General features: G+C 34.7%; 1 protein-coding gene across 1 annotated transcript in view; it reads left to right on the forward strand.

Annotated features, from left to right (window-relative positions):
- Positions 1-21,791, forward strand: part of CCDC171 (coiled-coil domain containing 171) — a 338,272-nt gene that overhangs the window by 108,416 nt on the left and 208,065 nt on the right. Inside the window, 6 exon segments of the mRNA XM_070375929.1 lie at positions 1,291-1,311; positions 1,314-1,396; positions 3,263-3,352; positions 4,175-4,375; positions 6,918-7,085; positions 8,858-9,046. Of these exon segments, the coding sequence (XP_070232030.1) occupies positions 1,291-1,311; positions 1,314-1,396; positions 3,263-3,352; positions 4,175-4,375; positions 6,918-7,085; positions 8,858-9,046 (752 nt within the window).

The raw sequence follows: 21,791 nt of genomic DNA on the forward strand, positions 1-21,791 counted from the left end.
TTTTCAGTTAATTATTATTCTTTCCTTTAATAAAATTTAAGGTGTACCCATACTTCAGATAGTGTTTACATTATACTTTGGTGAATGTAATGTTTATTAATAATATTTTGTTCAAAATTAAAATAATAATTATCATTAATACTCTGAGGTAAATAAAGTTGTTCTGTTATTAACCAAAGACTATCCCCCCTTTACTCATCCTTTCTTTCCTTTGTTACTGCCTTCTTCCCTCCTCTCCCTAAAGTTCCAGCAACTGAATACTTGAGGAATGGATGAATGAGCTTATGTAATTGTTTACTGTCTCATCTCTTCTTTTTAGATGGTAAATCCCATAAGAACAGATTCCACCACTCTTGTTCACCTCCGTTTGCCTAATGTCTAGGATTAGTACACAGTAGGAATACATTCACACATTGAATTAGTTGAATGAATGAATCAATGAATAATAAAAAAGTTATTATGAATGCTTCATATCTATATTAATATTTAGATTATAAAATATGAGAGGGAGATTATTATACTTTTAGTATGTTTTAAAATTTGCTACTTATTTTTTTACACTTTATGAGTAATACAATAAGCAGTTTAAAGTAGTTTTTGAAACTAAACTTTTGATGATTTGGATTAATATTTTAAACTGCATTTAACCATGTGACCTTGATTAACTCAACTAACTTATGTCCTAGCTAAATTAAAATAGTTTGAGAGCATAATGTAGAAATACATTTTTACAATGGGTATCGGTTTTAAGAGTTTTAATTGAAACATGATGTGGGCCTATGTAGATAGTAATAGCATTTTTATAATTTATTTCAAATTGTAACTTGAGAATTTTAAGGATTGAAGAATATCATTTCTAAGCATAACAGAAAATTATGTGCTCTTGGGTTCAGAAATTACTGGTTGAGAAAAATAGGCCTGACTTATCAGAAACACAGGGACCAAAGTAAGTATATTTAACTCTCCCAAACAGTGTTTAGTATAGACTGTTTATTTAATTGTTGGATGACAGGTATGTACAAATACTATAGTTCCTTTGGAAATGGGGAAAATAAAGAAAAAAGATCTTATTACAAACTACAGGGTGGACTTAGGTACAAAGTAGCCATAAATTTGTACTTGATATATCATGAACTTAATTTGACCACTTGTTTAGAAATCGATTACTACTTGGCTATGCAGCAGTGTACTTAGAAGAATGAGTCTACTCATGTATCATGATGTCTTTTCAGCTGACTGTTGTCTCTTTGTGACTTTAATGGTATATTTTCATTCTGTATTTTTCTGTAGGCATCCACAAGGACAAAGATAAACCCCGAGCTTCTCTGTTGTCCTTGAGACTCTGAGACGCACCTTGACAGATTACCAGAACAAGCTGGAAGAGGCATCTAATGAGGTAACACTTGCACTGCTGGGCCCCACACACATGGCCTTCGGCCTGCAGCAGTACGTATTACTCGCTTGTTACAAAGGCCAAAAAGATTGCGAATGTTGATTTGACAGCCTCCCCGATAAAAAAATAATAAGTTGTCTGTCACTGTTTTCTCTGTAAGTGTGGCCTAAAGTCAGGTCTCACTTGTGTTTTTGTAACTCTTCTGTCACACTGCTATTTTCGGAGTTCTAAAGACTGTCACTTCTTGGTCTTCTTAATTTATCTTTTAATTTAATAAAAAAGCTGTGCAACTCAGTTAATATAATATTTAAATGTTAATGTGTTTTCATGAGATTTGGAATAGGTAGTGGACATTTAGGGCTTGTCAATATTTTGGCTTAAGAGTTCTACAAATTGTAGAGATCTTACTGAAAAAGAGAGAAATTAGTTTGCATTCTCTAAAGGGAGTGACTGTTAGAAGTTTTTTAAAAACAAATATCTGCTTGATGTAGCCTGGAGGTTTTGGTTTCCTAATTGAAAAAACTCATGCTTCTATTTATCTTCTCTTTTTTTTAAATTTTTTTTTTAATTTACTTATTTTAATTGGAGGCTAATTACTTTACAGTATTGTAGTGTTTTTTGCCATACATTGACATGAATCGGCCATGGGTATACATGTTATCTTCTCTTTTGTATTGTTTAATTTGTGGATTGATAATTTTCTTGGGTATTAAAATGCTTTATGAACTTTTGCTTTAAAAATTGAAGAGTTTATTTAGTTACATCTTATCAAATTAGAAAATATGAAATAACTACATTAAACACAGTTAGTAAAACAACAGACAATTTTTCTAACTGAAGACAAGTTACAAAACCTATAATTTAGTATTTATCCCTCTGTGTTTATCTGTTTGTTTCATGTAATACAAAGGCCATGAAACCCTTATATTTCCCATTTCAAAAGAGCCATATTTTACTTTAGTTTGTTAAGGTGAAGAAAGAAGGAAAAGTGAGTTTTCTTAATGCCTTCTGTAATTTTTCAAAAGGCTTAAAAGAAAGTGACCACTGGAATAATTAAATTTCTATAAAGAGCAAACATTGCCGTCTTTCCCAGTGAGACAAGACAACCTGTATTGTTAGTAGTTTATGCACCTTTTCTGAGGCCTAGGTCTGGAAGCTGCAGGGTAAGTAGGAACATATTACCCACAGCGAATTGTTATTTGGGAGGATGAATGTCACATGATCTTCAGCACAGTTGAAAAGTCGACTCAGCAGGCTTTGGCTTAGTAATGCGCTTTGTTGTGAACCAGTGCCAGAGACAGCAGTGGGGAGACCAAGGGGGTGGCTGCAAAGAAAGCAAAAAGAGCAGTCTGACAGAAAGAAGAATGAACTGTCAAAGAAAATAAATCACAAGTGGAGCAGGACCAACTGATGACCTGCCACAAGCCTTCCCAGTAGGACTGCATGTGACCGACCCTGAGGTTGTCATATGGAGTGAGACCTGCGGATACCCTCACGATGCAGAAAGAACAGTCTTCTGCTCTGTCCTTTCTTCTTTCCGTATAGATGCCATTGCTTCTGGCATGTTGGTCCTGTAGGATTTTAAAAATAAAGTTATATTTGTTTACAGTAAGAATGGAATCCTTTATCCAGATAGCTGGTAAAAACACAACGATATCACTGACATTTTAAGCTTGAATGCTTGCTTTTCTTTTTAGCATGTGAACTTGTGACAGAAATTACATAGTTAACCAAAAGAAATACATTTTAAAGATTAAATTACTATCAAAAATTTGTATTTAATAATTGCATAAAAATTTAAAGATTAGCTTTTGAGTTATCCACCCTTGGAAAATATTTTAAAAGTTACTTACATTTGTTTTTCATCAGCTAAGCAACATGAATAATGCTAAGGAAAAGGCATCGAATGAGCTTGACTCTACCAAACAGAAGATAGAATCTCACACTAAAAATATAAAGGTATTATAATTTAGAATAACTTTTTCCTGTTGTGTTAAGTAACTCATATAATTATCTAGGGAATATTTTTAAGGAGAGCTATATGAAAATATATCTTCCTATTTTTTATTAAGTATGTCTAGATACAGCTTACAATTTTTTTATTGTTGATCAAAATAAGAATGATTTTTCATTAAAAAAACTTTATTGGAAATTGTTTTGGTTCAAGGAAAAACTCATTTTCCAGATTTAATGATAGTACCATAGATTCAAAAATTGTTTTAAGATTTGATGTCCAGCCTTAGATCCACAGTCAACATATTTTATGTAAGCACATCAGTGCTTGGAGTCAGTTTTCATAATTTTGGAGTGGAGTCATTGTTTTAAGTACATCATGCCTAGTAGTGGGCTGAGACCACACCTAGCTAAGGTCCAGGACAACCGTTTATTTTTTGTGCTGCTTTTATGTACTACATGTTGGCAAAATTATACTAAGGCAACTCTCAGAGTTGGAATTTTTTGGTGTGGGTTCGCGTTGTTTGTCATGGATGTACTTGAATGAAATCTGTTAAGGGTAAGGACTGAAAAGTGAAGCAGAATTTTATGTCACGTATTTGGAATTTGAAATATCATTGGGAAGTAAATGTTCTTATAGTAAATGTAGGAGATTTATTTTTTAAATGTTATTTGAAAGTTTTTGAGCTACCAATTTTTTTTTTTTTTTAATAATGAGCTGAAAGGAAAACCCTTGTAAAGAGCTTTCTGGAATAAGTTATTTGATTAACATTTTATATTTAAGTGTTATAATCTTCCCACCATCTTTTTGTTTGGTGTCTCCAACAGGACCTTCAGGATAAGCTGGCAGATGTCAGTAAGGAGTTAAGTCATTTACGCACTAAATGTGCAGACAGAGAGGCTCTAATAAACACTCTGAAAGTGGAACTGCAGAATGTGCTGCACTGTTGGGAGAAAGAAAAGGCGCGAGCAGCCCAATCTGAGAGTGAACTTGAGAAGCTTTCCCAGGCTTTCCATAAGGATGCTGAGGTATTACCTGAGACAAGAAGACTGTCAGGAAGGCCTCGCACTAATCTCACTTTTAGAAATTTACATCTATCAAGTGGGTCTTCTTATTTAATTCAAAAAATTCTTCTCAGCTATTTTGAAGTGTTCATGCCAGCTGCAAAACCAGCCATTCCATTACTCTTGTATGATACAATTTTGTGAGAGAAATAAAGTAGTTTAACTGTTTTACCATTTGTACAAGTTGTTTTCTCTATTAGAACATACTCTCTCAAGCAGCTATGCTCCTAACAGTCTTGTGTGTCAGTGACAAAATAATTTTTTTATTTCAGTAGTTAGTAGCCTTATAAGGTGGAAAGAGTCTTTTTTGTAAGCTGAAAGAACTCACTTGGGTAGAGGTACTTCTGTTTACAAACTGTGAATATGGAAAAGCCACATGGTTTGGTCTCTCCACATCTTTGCTTCCTTATTTGCAAAACAGGAATAATATCTACTTTAATAGACAGTTGCCTTATTTTTTTATAATTGTAAGATATTAATCAAAATTTAGAAAAATACAAGTCTCACACAGTTAAAAAGTTTATTTGGATGTCCTTGGGAGTTGCCTATCCATGTTAATTTATTAATGACTTCTTAAAATATGACAGACTCTTCCATACTGTATGAGCCTGTGTGAGTAGAATTGTAATCTTATATTTTCTTTTACCCATGGGACGTAGAGCTAGTCTAGCTAGCGTGGAGCTAGTTTATCTGAGTCGTCTTGCATATTGAGTTCATTACTCGAACAAATATGAACATGAATGCCAAGAGAGTAAAAAGGAAACATTCTTCCCACTCTTCTTACAGTCTGGGATTTAAATTGTGTCCACATGAAGGGGCTGGAATTGTTCTACACATCAGATAATGATTAAAGTAAAGGAAACTAGAAGGCTGACTGTATTGTAAAGTCAGCATGTCTACAGGATTGTGGTTGGGTTCAACATGTGTGAATTGATTTTGGATCTTGAGATTCTCTTTTCACGCCAAATGGATGATTGTCATGCATGGTTCATCACAGCCCAAGCAAAAAGGACATGATGGCGACACAATGAATTACCCTTTATGAAGAACTCGATCACTTGGCAAAATGCGGAGAGGGAAGATTGTTAGTGCCTGAGTGTTATGTTTGGTTAGTTATATTTAATAAGATTTTTGAATGTCTCAATTTAGTTGAAAATGCAAAGGCATCTTTAATTGCTTAAAAAATAAAAATATATAGCATTGTTATAAAGATTCTTCTTATATCTTAATTCAAGTTGTGGATATAGCTATATATTCAAATTTTTTGGGGGTTTTAAATTGTTATATTTGGAAAAAATCTCAGATGACATATAGAGAGAATGAAAGATATGTATTTTTATATATATTGGAAACTTTCACCACAGCTTCTAACTACAATAAGTTTACATATGCTACATTCAGTTCTTGTCTGGAAGATTAGAATTCCTATTTTTTAAATAGAAATTTAAAATTTCTTTTAAAGGTTTTCCTGTTGGTCTGTTAAAAACCTTGAGAGAACTTAGTTTATCTACCTAAAATGCTCATTTTGCAGCTTCACAATTACCTTTTCTTGAGTTCCATTCTTTGACTTTAAGGATAAAAATGTTTTACAACAAGAGCAATTTGGCATTTTAGTAAGTAAATTCCCTTTTTGTGTTCAAGATGGAAATCAGCTTTTTAATGAATTCTATAGTATAGTGTTTCTAGGTCATTAAACAATGGATGGTTTAGCTACAACAATAGCAATATAATTTGAAAGAATTTTTTTACGTATTTTTAATTGAACAGTTTTAAAGCATGTCTTGGGCAGCTATGTCCTTTCTTTTTTTTTTTTGGACTGCTAAGTTTGTGATATTTAAACACCTATAAATGCCCAGTTTGCCAAGTCTGGTATAAACTTCTAAGTGGGGGAAAAATAATGAGCCTATCTTCCATCTCTTTCATATCACTGTCTGCTTTGCCTAAGGGGCTTAGGATAGATTTCCTATAAGTGGTAAGTAAACTAGAATCTCTGGAGGAGGAGGAAAGCTGAGTAATTGTGTGCATGTAAAGTGCAGATATTGGTATAACTTTTTCTTTAACAGTGTTGGATACACTCTATATTTTGGTTTTTTGATTTCACATCTTTTTTGGCAAATGTAAATATAAAATTATGGAATTACCATGTTAACTTCTAGTTAGAAGAGCTTAGAAGCATCTTGTCCAGATACCTCATGTTAAAGCCAAGGAAGGTGAAGCCTAAACAGACACTGACTCAGATCATGTCCTCAGTTGTAGCAGAGCTGGCCTCAGAACCCAGGTCTTTTGGCTTCTACACTTGAGATTTTTTACTAAGTGTAAGCAATTTAAGTTTCTATCTGATGTTTAACTTTGAATGTTAAAAAAGTCCCCAAGATGACCATATTCCCATACTTGAGTATTTTAATTCCTTTCTAGGATTTTTGACATAAATTCTTTACCACGTGTATTATGTGTTTTACTTCTTACAGTGTTTATATACTGGAATTAATTTCTTTTTTTCTCACAGGAGAAGCTAACCTTCCTTCATACCTTGTATCAGCACTTGATAGCAGGCTCTGTGCTCATAAAACAACCAGAAGGCATGCTGGATAAATTCTCTTGGTCTGAGCTTTGTGCAGTCTTGCAGGAGAATGTTGATGCCCTGATCGTAGACCTCAACAGGGCTAATGAGAAGGTAACTGTCCTCAGGCACCAGATTCCTCTATTAAATTCAGTGACATTTGTCCACATCACAGTATCATTAAGAAGGGCTGACATTCATCTTATTTCAAAAAGAATTTGGGTGTTAATAATTCAATACCATTAATTATGGCTTGTCTACAACTCAGTTTGATGCCATTGCTGTGGGCATGTAAATGTGACTGAAGTCTGTATGAAGTCTCTGAGCTCCACTTTCTGTGCAGGACATGCTAATACTACTAGCCAGTGTTAGCCACAGGGACCTAATTAAAAGAAAATAAATTAATCTTACTGATGAAGCAATTCAAAGAACTTAGTCATTTACATTAATAAACCAACTCTTTATGTTAGCATAAAATAGAAACAAGATACAGTTATTCAAAAACATGATCCTAAAATTCTTTGCTCAGGAAATAATGAGATGTTACTTTAAAAGCACTTAAAATTTAAAAATTATGTTTATGACATTTCTTGTAATAGAACAAACTGTATATTACAAAACCCATTCAGTGCTTTAGATAGTAAGAAGAACATATTGTAGGAGAAAACTGGACTTTCATCACCCCTTTAACATTCACAAACCTAGGAATTCAGTCTTTCAAAAAAAATTTAAAAACCTTCTTTTGGTTATTGAAAATTAAAGTGGCTTAGCAGTCCAATGTATTTCTCTGTTAAAGGTGTTGATTCTTATCCTGAGTCTGTTGAACTAGTTAGAACTATATTTATATGATCTAGTTTCTAGGTCTTAGTTGCAGTGACATTTGCCCTTAAGGGATACAGAGAGGAAAATTGTTCCCTAAGTTTTTTTTTTTTTTAATCTGTTGAAGTAATGAAACAGCATCTTGGCCCAATTTTAGAGTGAGAGCATTTTTATCTTGGTCTGATTGGCAAACAATCATAGGCATTGAGAAGTAGGGTTGAGGAAATAAGGGAATAAATTGTGATAAGTGGAGATACTGTTCTTAGCTGTGAATGTGTACATAACAGATTTCCAAATTACTGATAATTGAGTACATGTTTTAGCTCTCTGATGTGGTATTGTATTTTAATAGTTTTTCATAATTTCAAAACATCATTAACTGTCATATATATTAGATGATGAGGATTTGCTTTCCAGTGTTTTGAATGTGAAATAAAAAATGATTGGAACATTCTGCTTTATTATATGTAAAATGTTTGTAGATTTATAAATCTCATTTAAGTACTTCCTTTCCCACTGAAATATCTGAACAGCTTGAGTTTTGGTTCTAGAGGTAAAAATATTCTTCTTAATTTTCTCAGTAAAATTGATTATAGAATAAGTAACTTTGTTAGTTATTGGGGCTTCCCAGGTGGTATAGTGGTAAAGAATCCACCTGCCAATGCAGGAGGTGTGGGTTTGATCCCTGGGTTAGGAAGATCCCCTATAGGAAATGACAACCAGTTTCAATATTCTTGCATGGAAAATGCCATAGACAGAGGAGCCTGGTGGGCTGCAGTCCATGGGGTCACAGAGAGTCAGACACGACTGAGTGACTGAGCACACACATACAATTTTATTGGAGAAAAAGATGTTATCTATACATATAAATGAAACATTTTCTGCTAAAATATAGTTTTGTTCTACTGACTCCTGTTTCTTCATTTATTTTTCATTTTAGCTTAAAATTTTTGTATGATCTTAAGGTATAAAATATAGTATAATATTCTAGAATAGCTTTTGGGGGAGATGATACAAAGAACACATTGGTGAGCATATCTTGTTCTGTATTGCATTTCACCATTTAGATAAGTCATCTAGAGTATATCTGTAAAAACAAGTCTGATACGATGAAAGAGCTTCAGCAAACCCAGGAAGACACCTTTAACAAAGTGGCAGAGCAGATCAAAGCACAGGAGAGCTGCTGGCACAAACAAAAGAAGGAACTGGAGCTGCAGTACTCTGAACTCCTCCTGGAGGTACAGAAGAGGGCACAGGTATGCTACTGCCACAAAGAGCTTGAAAAATGGGATGCTCGATCTTTTACTTTCAAGTGTTTTCTTTTAATACCAATACCAAGTCAGTTAAAGCTTTGGAGAACCACACAGAACTTGCTTGTTTGGGTTACATGTCCATGTGATTGTGCAAAGACATGTACACAAATGGGCATACGTGCATATGCACGCACTCAGGTGGATTAAGGATTGTCTCACTTAAGTTTGAAAGTAGATGGGTTTCTGGTTAAAAATGCAGAGATCAATTAAATACTGAAATTGTATTTCCTTCATTTTAAAAATAAAGGTTAAGAAATTCTGGTGAAATATTATCAGTTTTAGTGTAGATACACTTCGATCCAGTTCATTCCATTTGTGGAGATTTCTATTAATATGTGAACCATCATTTTAATTCATTTGGGGTTGAAATTTGCTGTAGTTCCTAATGTTGAAGAATTTGAATTATAGTTATAGATCCTATAGCAAAACTATTGGTTGTGAGAGGTAATATGTCCTCTGTGTTGGATTCGATTGAGAACAGAAGTTATGTGTAGTTAACAAAATCATATGTTTGTCTTATACAAGATATTATCAACATACTTTATATTGTTAACTCTCATTCCTGCCCAATGAGAAATAACAATGACAGTCTATACTTTTTTTGTATAGACTTCTCATAGTTGATTCAGTTTTAACCTCTTTATTTGATCCACTCATTCTTATATTGTCAAGTCTAATTAAAAAAAGAAACTGCATTTAAAAAATTTGCCAATAAACAGTTTCCAGTTGCTTAAAGTAAGACCACTCTGTTTTCCCAAGCATATGAGCCCCATATGAAGTTAAGCTTTTCTCTGTGAATTTGAATGAATTCATACTCTCTCTAAAAGTGGCCTTTTGTTCACTACATGCAGGATGCCATGTGATATCTTCTGCATTTTCTACCACTGAAGAGACCTAAATAAATTTTTTAGAGATAATTTTGACATGCAGTGAACAGATTTTAAGTGTATAGTATATTTTGATCAGTGTATGCACCCATGTACCCACTGCCCCATTTAAGACTTAAACATTTTCATTACCTCAGAAAGTTCTCTTGTGCTCTCTTCCGATAAGTTTCCACTCCCCATAGGCACCCATTGTTCTGATGTTCTGATACCTATCATCATAGATTATTTTCCTTTGTTCTAGAATCATTCAGTGTGTAGTCTTCGGTGGTTGGCTTATTTCCCTCAACATATATATTTTTTTAATATTCATGCTTGTTGTATTTATCAGTTCATTCTTTTTTATAGTTGAGTAGTATTCCACTACTCAACTATGGACTGTAGTCTACTAGGCTTCTCTGTCCATGGGATTTTCCAGGCAAGAGTACTGGAGTGGGTTGCCATTTCCTTCTCCAGGGGATCTTCCTGACCCAGGGATCGAACCCAGGTCTCCTGCATTGCAAGCAGACACTTTACCCTCTGAGCCACCAGGGAAACCCCAGTATTCCACTTTACAATTATACCACAATTTGATAAATTGTGAATTGATGGATATTTGTCTTTTTTCCAGCTTTTGGCTATTGTAAACAAAATTGCTGCAAACATTATTGTTTAACTGTTTTGTTGACATATGTTTTCATTTTGTAGTTAAGAGTGTAGTTTAACTACACTAGTTTATAAGACAGATGTATGTTTATAAAAAACTATCAGACATTTTTTCCCCAAAATGGTTCTATCAGTTTATATTTCTGCCATCAGTGTATGAGAATTTTCATTGTTCTATATCCTCTGCAAAGTTTGTCATTGTCAGTCTTCTAAATTTTAGCCATTCTAGTTGTTTTAAAATGGAATTTCCTTGTGATTTTCACATTTTCTTGGTGAATATGACGTTGAGCACTTTTTATGTTCTTATTGTCATTTACATATTTTCTTTTGTGAAGTGTCTCTTCAGGTGTTTGTACATTAAAAATGTGGGTTGTTTGTGTTTTTATTATTGATTTTCAGAAGTTCTTTATAAATTCTGGATATAATTCTTTATCATACATATGTATCCAAGATATTTTCTTTCAGTATCTTACTTGCCTTTTTATTTTTTAGTATTTATTTTGATGATCACAAGTTTTAAAATTTTGATGAAGTTCAACTTATAAATCTTCTTCTCTTTTGAGTACTTTTCTGTGGTAAGCACTCTTTCTATAGCCCAAGATTCTGAAGATAATGTATCATTTCTTCTAGAGGTTTTATAGTTTTAGCTTTTTTGTCTAGGTCTGTGATCCATCTCAAATTAATTTTTGTGTGTAATGTTAAATGGAAGCTGAGGTTCATTTTCTCTCTGCATTTGTTGTTCCCACACCATTTATTCAAGACTTTACTTTTCCTGATTTAGTATCCCTAGTCCCTTTGAGAAAAAACAACTGACTATATATGGGAACTGCAGGTTTGTTGCATCCCTACGCTTTTGCCTTTTCCAGAATATTATATACATTTTATTTATGTATTTATTTATTGGCTGTGCTGGGTCTTTGTTGCTGCACAGGCTTTTTCTCTAGTTGCAGAGAGTGAGGGCTTGTGTCTAGTTGTGGGTGTGGGCTTCTCATTGCAGTAGCTTCTCTTGTTGTGGAGCACTGGCTCTGGGGCCCATGGGCTTCAGTGGTTTTGGCACGAGAGCTCAGTAGTTGTGGTTCCTGAGCTCTGGAGCACAAGCTCAGTGGTTGTGATGTGTGGGGTAATTACTGTGTGGCATGTGGAAACTTCCCAGACCAGGGATTGAACCTGAGTCTCCTACTTTGGCAAGTGGATTCTTATCCACTTGAGCTATCAGGGAAGCCTCAGTATGTTATATAAGTGAAATCATACAGTATGTAGCATTTTCGGTCTTTCTTCACTCAACAAAATATGTTTGGGAATTGTTCACATTATTGGTTGTATTGGTAGCTCCCTCCTTTTTACTGCTGAGTCATATTCCATTGTATGAATGTAGCACTGTTTATCTAGGTACTTGCTGATGGGCCTTTGGGTTGTTTTATTTTTTTACAATTATGATTAAACATGCTTTTAACATTCATGGGTAGGTTTTTGTGGATCATTCAATTCAATGCAGTCTCTCAGTCATGTTTGACTCTTTTGCAACCCTGTGGACTTCAGCTTGCTAGGCTTCCCTGTCCATCACCAACTCCTGGAGCCTACTCAAACTCATGTCCATAGAGTCAGTGATGCCATCCAACCATCTCATCCTCTGTCGTCCCCTTCTCCTCCTGCCTTCAATCTTTCCCAGCATCAAGGTCTTTTCAAATGAGTCGGTTCTTCACATCAGCTGGCCAGAGTATTGGAGTTTCAGCTTCAGCATCAGTCCTTCCAATGAATATTCAGGATTGATTTCTTTTAGGATTGACTAGTTCGATTTCCTTGCAGTCCAAGGGACTCTCAAGAGTATTCGCCAACACCACAGTTCAAAAGCATCAATTCTTCAGCGCTCAGCTTGCTTTATAGTCCAACTCTCACATCCATACAGGACTACTGGAAAAACCATAGCTTTGATTAGACAGACCTTTGTTGGTAAAGTAATATCTCTGCTTTTTAATATGCTGTCTAGGTTGGTCATAGCTCTTCTTCCAAGGAGCAAGCGTCTTTTAATTTCATGGCTTCAGTTACCATCTGCAGTGACTTTGGAGCCCCCCAAAATAAAGTCTGTCACTGTTCCCATTGTTTCCCCGTCTATTTGCCATGAAGTGATGGGACCAGATGCCATGATCTTAGTTTTCTGAATGTTAAGTTTTAAGCCAACTTTTTCAGTTTTTTGAATGTTGAGTTTTAAGCCAACTTTTTCACTCTCCTCTTTCACTTTCATCAAGAGGCTCTTTAGTTCTTCTTCACTTTCTGCCATAAGGGTGGTGTCGTCTGTGTATCTGAGGTTATTGATATTTTTCCTGGCAATCTTGATTCCAGCTTGTGCTTCATCCAGCCTGGCATTTCGCATGATGTAATCTGCATATAAGTTAAAATTTTTTTGGGGGGGTGAATACTTAGGAGTCTGATTTCTGTTATTATGGTGAGAATGTATTTAACTTTATAAGAAACTATCAAATTGTTTTCCCAAGTGGCTATCATTTTGCCTTCTCACTAGGCTTGTAAGAAAGTTCTAATTGCTCTGCATCTGTGCCAGCATGTGGTTTCATCATTTTTTTCTTTTTCTTTTTAGCTATTCTAATAGGTGTATAGTGCTATGTCATTATGGTTTTAATTTAGACTTTCCCTAATGAAAAATAATGTTGAGTATTTTTCATATGCTTATTTGCCATCTGTATATCTTTTTTGGTGAGTTACCTATTCATATCTTTTGCCCACTTTGTAATTACGTTGCTTATTTTCTTCTTGCTGAATTTCAAACATTGTTTATATATTCTGGATACAAGTCATTTGTTAGATATGTAATTTGCAAGTATTCTCTCCAAGTCTCTCAAAAGAACTTTTGCAGAACAAGTGTTTTAAATTTATAAAGTTCAATTTGATACATTTTTCTTTTATGGCCTGGGCTTTTAGTATTGTATCTAAGGACTCTTTTCCCTAGTACAAGGTCACCAGGATTTCTTCCTGCTTTTTTTCTAGATTTTGCATAGTTTTAGGTTTTACATATAGGTCTGTGATCCATTTTGAGTTAATTTTTGTAAAGATGTGAGGCTTGGGTTGGTCTTTTTTTTTTTTTTCCTGTATTTGGATGTCCATGTTCTAGCACTATTTCTTTAAAGACTATCCTTTTTCTACTGAATTGCTTTTGTGCCTTTGTCAGAAATCAGTTGGTTGCATTTGTCCAAGTCTATGTTTTAGACTTTCTCATCTATTACATTTGTTTATATGTATATTCTTTTTTCAGTACCACACTGGTTTGATTTTTGTATTTTTTGGTTGGTCTTGAAATCAGGTAATGTGAACCTTCCAATTTTCTTCATTTCCTATCACTTTTAAAAAATGGGATAAATTCGACATGCAATGTGGTGTAAATTTAAGGTATACATCATAGTACTTTGATATATTAATGTATTGTGATATGGTTGCCTTTGTAATATTTATTACATTATATGCTTATAGTACCATATTATTGTCTATGTTCAGTGAACATACATGACATCTAATCAGATGGTAAAGAATCTGCCTGCAATGTGGAGATCTAGGTTTGATCCCTGAGTCGGGAAGACCTGGAGAAATAACTGGCTACTTGCCTGGAGAATTCCATGGACAGAGGAGCTTGGCAGGCTACAGTCCATGGAGTCACAAAGAGTCGGACGTGACTGAGTGCCTGAGCACAGCACACAGCATGATCCTATTACCTGTTTCTTAATCGTTTCTGGTTTATTTTCTGTGGGTCTCTTCCTTCACTTGTGTTTCCTGCCTAGAGAAGTTCCTTTAGTATTTGTTGTAAAGCTGCTTTGGTGGTGCTGAATTCTCTTAATTTTTGCTTGTCTGGAAAGCTTTTGATTTCTCCATCAAATCTGAAGGAGAGTCTTGCTGGGTAGAGTATTCTTGGTTGTTGGTTCTTCCCTTTCATCACTTTAAATATATTATGCTTTTCCATTCTGGCTTCTAGAGTTTCTGTTGAGAAATCAGCTGATGGTCTGATGGGCGTTCCCTTGTACATTGTTGTTGTTTTTGCACGTTTGATTTCTTTGGATCCCACATATGAGTGATGTTGTACAGTGCTTGCCTTTCTCTGTCTTGTCTGGCTTAATAGTATGTTCAAGGTTCATTCATGTTGTCACCAATGGCAGGATATATTCCTTTCTCATGGGTGAAAAATATTATATTCTGTATGTGAATCTTTTTTACCCCTTCATTTGTTGGTGGTCTTTTGGGTTGTTTCCATATTTTGGCTGTTGTGAATAGTGCTGTAGTAAACATGGGAGTGCATGTATCTCACCGAATTACTGTTTTCATTTCCTTGGGTATATTCTGAGAAGCAGAATTCCTGGAGGTAGGTCTAGTTTTAATTTTCTGAGGCCCCTTCATATTGTTTTCCACAGTGGTTGACTAACTTACGTTCTTTCTGGCGGTGTGTAAGGGTTTCTTCTTCACCACGCCTCACTGTCCCCTGTTGTCTCTTGTCGTCCTGACGATAGCCATCTTAACAGGAATGAGGTGATATCTCACTGTGGTTTTTGCTTGTCTCTCCCTGGTGATTAGTGATGTTGAGCATCTTCTCATGTGTCTGTTGACCATTTTGATGTCCTATTTGGAAAAGTGTCTATTTGGTTCTTCTGCCCATTTAAAACTATTTTTTTGGTTATTAAGTTGTATTAATTCTTTATGTATTTTGAATACTAACCCCTCATCTGATACATGATTTGTAAAAATTTTCTTCCAGTCTGTTGGCAATCACCTCATTTTGTTGATTGTTTATTTTGCAGGGCAGGAGCTTTTGAATTTGATATAGTCCCATTTGTTGATTTTTATTTGTATTGCTTGTGCTTTTGATGTCATATCCAAAAAAAAAATCATTCCCAAGACACATATCTTTGGGCTTCATCTCTATGTTTTCTTTAGGAGTTTTATGGTGTTAGGTCTTATGTTTAAGTCTTGGATCCATTTTGAGTTAATTTTTGTGAGTGGTATGAGTAAAGGGTCTAGTTTCATTATTCTGTACATGTTTCTCCAGTTTTTCCAGCACTATTTGCTGAATAGACTATCCTTTTCTCATTAGTTTTCTTGGTTCCCTTGTTGAATATTAGTTGACCATATAGGGTGGGATTTGATTCTGGACTGTCTATTTGGTTCCATTGGTCTAGAAGTCTGTTTTAGTGCCAATGCCATATTGTTTTTATCACTATGGCTTGCTGATGCTATGATCTTACATATAGGAAATCCCAAAGAGTCAATCAAAAGCTATTGTAATTAAGTAATTACATGTAATTGATGTAATTAATTGTAATTGATGATTTTAGTAAAGTGGCAGATAACAAAATCAACTTATAGAAATCTGTGACATTCTTTTACACTAATGAGGAAGCCTTGGAAAAATAAAACGATCCCATTCACAGTAGCATCAGAAACAATAAAATATTTAGGAATAAATTAACTGGAAAAGTAAAAGATCTGGACAATAAAATGACAAGACTTTGCAGAAAGAAGTAGAAGATACAAACAAAGAGAGAGATATCCCTTGTTCATGGATCAGAAGAATTAATATTGTTAAAATGACCATACTACCCAAAATGATCTACAGGTTCAGTTCAATCCACATCAAAATACCAAAGGAATTCTTCATAGAAATAAGAGAAACAAGCCTAAAATGTGTGTGAAACCACAAAAGACCCCTAACAGTCAAAGCAATCCTGAGAGAAAAGAACAAAATTCTTGATTTCAAACTATCCTATCAGTGTTTTGAACTCACTTCCTTTTTAAATCTCTAGGAAGGCATAGCAATTCACTTTCTCAATCAGCATCACAAATGCTGATGTTTTAGGAGCAGCTCTCACTGAAGACTTTTTTCCTGAAGAATGTGTAACATATGGCTTTGATCCCTGAATATGCAAATTGAAAGTATCATTTTCATTATTCCTGAATGTACATTAATATTATATATTGGCATTTGTCTGTATTATTTATGTACAATATTTGAATTTTCATAAAATATAATTGGATACACAGCAGCATTTAATTTGGGTTTATATTTAGTAAACTAATATTATATTGCATATTACAGTATCTATAAATTTCATTTTGGGATATTTTCCTATGATTAATTCTATATCTCTGCTTTTTTTCCCCAAGCTGCAATGCAGATAAAGATATTTTCATTTTATATTATTTAAACTTCAAAAATTATGTTGATAAGGACATGAGAGGGAAAAATCCACAGTTTTGCATAGGATTATGGGTTGTAGAGAATGTTATATGTCAGGAGAACATAGCCATTAATAGATACCATCTGCTGGAAAATAAATGACTTATCCATAGAGTCTCTGTTTAGTGTTTGGTTATTGTAAAGAAGTGGTTAGTAAAAGACAGGTAGTTAAATAAAAAACAATTTTTGGATATGAATAGCTTTTATTAAAAAAATGCAGAATAATTTGCAAGACTTTCGGATGTTTAAGCTTTAAAGCAGGTAGTGGGAATGCTGTTAGGTAATGAAATTAGAGTAGGAAGCTTGTTTTTTAACATGTTTTTGCGTATGTGCTAAGTTGCTTCCACCTGCAATGTGGGGGACCTGGGTTCGATCCCTGGGTTGGGAAGATCCCCTGGAGAAGGGAATGGCTGCCCACTCCAGTATTCTTGCCTGGAGAATTCCATGGACAGAGGAGCCTGGTGGGCTAGAGTCCATAGGGTCGCAAAGAGTCAGACAAGACTGAGTGACTTCCACTTTCTTAAGTTGTTTCAGTCGTGTCCGACTCTGCAACCCTATGGACTGTAGCCTGCTAGGCTCCTCTGTCCGTGGAATTCTCCAGGCCAGAATACTAGAGTTGGTTGCTGTGCCCGTCCCGACCCAGGGATTGAACCTGTGTCTCTTATGTCTCTTGCGTTGGCAGGAGGGTTCTTAGTGCCACTTGGGAAGCCCTCGCATGGTTTTAGTATTAGTTAAAATGTGCTAGCTACATCGTTGGGTAATTTGTGAATTTAAATAACTTTGGGGCCATCATATAAATATATCTCAAACATCTTTGCCTACCAAAGCATCAGGACTGAGTGCCATGGTACCTTGCCTTACTGACTTTGCTTTTGTAATTTCAGTATTTATATTCTTGTTTCTTTTCTATCTGAAAAGATGAAATTACTGGAACAAGAACTTCCTCTCTAAAACTAAAGATTTTTCACTGTCAGTTAAGTATGGTTAACCCTTGATATGATATTTATTTTAAACACTTCTGGTTTATGTGACAGTTTAGTAAAGTCCCCTTCTCCAGAGGATCTTCCCAACCCAGGAATGGAACCCAGGTCTCCCGCATTGCAGGTGGATTCTTTACCAGCTGAGCCACAAGGGAAGCCCAAGAGTACTGGAGTGGGTAGCCTATCCCTTCTCCAGCGGATCTTCCCAACCCAGGAATCGAACCAGGGTTTCTTGCATTGCAGGCAGATTCTTTACCAACTGAGCTATCAGGGAAACACTTAGTAAAGTCAAGTGAGTTTAAATTGAAGAACAAAAATCAAAGAAATTCAGGTTCATCATAATATATTGCATTTTATTTCTCTTCCATCACATTATTAACAGTACATTTGGGTAGAAGTAAGTTACTCATAAAAGTGTTGTTAGATGTTAAATTTTTTTACTTTTAAATTGAATTTGAAAAATATTCAGAGATAAAAATGCAGCTTGTTTATATTGTTGATAATGATAGGGAGACATGATTCACAAGGAGTTAGACACAGTTTGGCACACATTATGTTATGATTGGGCACCTCTAATGAAATATAGGAAAGTTCTCTACTTTTCAAATAATTGTTTTAGAAGTTGTTTTTATTAATAATAATGCTATCAACTGAATTTTTATAATGCTTGATCCAGTTTTTAACTCTTTTTCATACCTTTGCTTGCCTCTTCTTACATGATTCTCATAATAAACATGTGAGATAAGTCACTTAAATATCATTTCTATTTTACAAATGTGAAAAGTAAGATTCAGAGAACTGCTCATTTGTGTAGTGAGGACGTTGTAGGGTCGGAATTAGAATGGAGATAACGGATACGACATGTTTCGCACCTTGTTTGGTATTTAGAAGCTACAAAGTAAACGTTATGTGCTGTTTGAATATATTACCATCATTCTTATCAGGGAGTCTTTTTTTCGCATCATGCTAAACACTTTCTTTTAGGAACATGCTATTTTTGTATATGAAGTAATATCTGAAAACAGGTCTGGTGACAACTCAGTTTCATATTTCCTGAACTCACTTTTCTGAGTGAATCTTGTTTATTTAGTAATTAAATATGATAATGTATGAAAAAGCTAGCCAGTGCCACACTGTTAATCAAAGATGATAGTTCTTGGTCTCGTTTTTCTCAGACTTCTTTTTTCTGAGAGACTGAAATTTTAGCATACTGTATTGCAAAATTACTACTGTAGGTAAGAATAGCAAAATAACTTTACATAATTATTAATTAAATAAATGTTATATATAAGATTTATGGAACCCTCTGTTTCGTGCTGTGATCCTAACAAAGAAGTGTAATACTTATTTTCCTCAAAAAGTGTCAAAGTTAGTTGGAGAGGCACTATAGGAACATATGAAAAATTAAATAATAGAAGGTTTATCACGAGGTTGTACATAATTACTTGCCAAAAGAGTGCTATCAACTCAGAAGAGAAGGTGGTTAAAGTTTGAAGCCTTCGTAGAGGAGACTAGAGCCACCTGGGCTTTGTTTTCAGGATCTGAAAGCCCATAAGGAAGGGAGACATGAGACAGATCTGACTGATCATGCTAACTTTCTAGCAGTCTGAGGTAATATCTTTCAACAATCACTAAATCAAGCATCTTACCTGTATTGACAGTTTATTTTCAGTCAAATGATGAAGAGAACTCTTTTTCTTTTGAGGGCTTGACTTATCTCTTTGGATAGTTTTATAATTTGTATTGCCTTAGAAACTAGAGAATACACACAGGCATGTACCATTTTTGACACCTATTATTTTTGATGTGCTAAACTTCCAAATGAAATTAAAAGACGCTTGCTCCTTGGAAGAAAAGCTATGACCAACCTAGACAGCATATTAAAAAGCAGAGACATTACTTTGCCAACAAAGGTCTGTCTAGTCAAAGCTATGGTTTTTCCAGTAGTCATGTATGGATGTGAGAGTTGGACCATAAAGAAAGCTGAGCACCGAAGAATTGATGCTTTTGAACTGTGGTGTTGGCGAATACTCTTGAGAGTCTCTTGGACTGCAGGGAGATCCAACCAATCCATCCAAAAGGAAATCAATCCTGAATATTCATTGGAAGGACTGATGCTGAAGCTGAAACTCTAATACTTTGGCAACCTGATGCAAAGAACTGACTTATTTGAAAAGACCCTGATGCTGAGAAAGATTGACAGCAGGAGGAGAAGGGGAGGACAGAGGATAAGATGGTTGGATGACATCACGACTCAATGGACATGAGCTTGAGTAAACTCTGGGAGTTGGTGATAGATAGGGAAGCCTGGTGTGTTACAGTCCATGGGGTTGAAAAGAGTCAGACAGGACTGAGTAACTGAATTGAACTGAACTGAAACTTCCAAAATGAAGATAGTGTTTTTAAGGTAAGTAAATAACTATTATGGGATTTCAGTATATATATGGAAGACCAGATAATGAAATTGCTAGGTTGTGTGGTAACTTTTTACTTAACTTTTTGAAGAACTGCCAAACTTTTTCAAAAGTCTGTGCACACCATCTCAACATTTCCACTGACAGTGTATTGAAGACTCCAGTTTCTCCACAAAATGTGCTTTATTTTTTAACAGAGAAACATTTACATTGTAGGAAAACCAGGCAGATTTATGTGTATTATTTTAAAATACTACCATTGTATAAAAAATATAGGTAACATAAAAATAAAACCTTTTAAATGAAGTCCTTTGATGTCTATTTGTCACTCACTGTCCAGTTTGCAATTTGTCTTTTTGCCAACATAAAGAATGAGAACTCAGCAAGTAAAAGTGATTAAAAAAAAGTTTTATTCCACAGGGAAGTGTCTGATTTCTGGCCCAAGGTCTCAAAGTTCATGGGTTGCTGAAAGCAATAGATGTCCCTTAAAGCTTCTGTATTTCAGGAAGTAAGTGCGTGATTCATTAAGGGAAGAAGCTGTCCTGTTCCCTTCATTTTCAGTGCACTTTGGATTTATCAGAGTCATGGAAAACTAGTGAAATTAGATAGAATTTTTGGCATGTCAAAAAAATCTGTGTAGAAGATATAAAGTTTATAAAAATTTCAGGTTGTTAAACTTTTAAAAGATATTTTGAGGGGGAATTTGTGAATATTATTTTTTGAAATTAACACACCAAGGAGCAGATTATCTCAGTACTAGGAATGCTTTTGTTCAATTTGAAGGTGATGTTCCTTATGTTTGTTTGAAAAATATTAGCCTTTAATCTTCTTTGGTAAAGAACACCAGTTTTCTTTTTTAAGGCATATTTGCTCTTATAGTAATTTCCAGCCTTATCCTCAAACAAGCTTTGTTATTTAAGAAGAATTCATGGTAAATAATGCAATACCCCTGAAGGTCTCCCTGGAATATCAGAATTAATTTAAAATAAAATTTTGACATGTTGATAAGGTCCAAATTATATTTAGAAATTATATCTTTTTTGATTATTTTTTTCTTTGCTTTATATTTGTAAAGTTTTTATTAACTGGCTATTTACTCAGTGCTTATTATGGGTAAAGTGCTGTTCTAAGCACCAGGGAACATTTTATAAAGGATTATTTAATATGTTTAATACTTATTAAATACTTGAAGGGTATAAAGCATTATGACAGGCACCGGCGTAAAAAATCCCTGGCCTTTAAGAACTAAAACTCTATTGTATTTGAGGGAGAGCAGATAAACACACATGAAACAAGTAAGTAGCAGTGTAGGAATTAAGTGCCTAGTAGTTTAATTATGTTCAGAGAAGGTCAAGGTCAACATGAATAGGACTGATAGTAATAGGTGTCATGGAAGAGATAGACCCTGAAATGGGTTCAGGATATGGTTAGAACTTGAGTAGCATTAGGGACGGAGAAGGCAATGGCACCCCACTCCAGTACTCTTGCCTGGAAAATCCCATGGATGGGGGAGCCTGGTAGGCTGCAGTCCATGGG

Source organism: Bos mutus, chromosome 8 (genome assembly GCF_027580195.1).
Source record: "Bos mutus isolate GX-2022 chromosome 8, NWIPB_WYAK_1.1, whole genome shotgun sequence".
Classification (NCBI taxonomy): Eukaryota; Metazoa; Chordata; class Mammalia; order Artiodactyla; family Bovidae; genus Bos; species Bos mutus.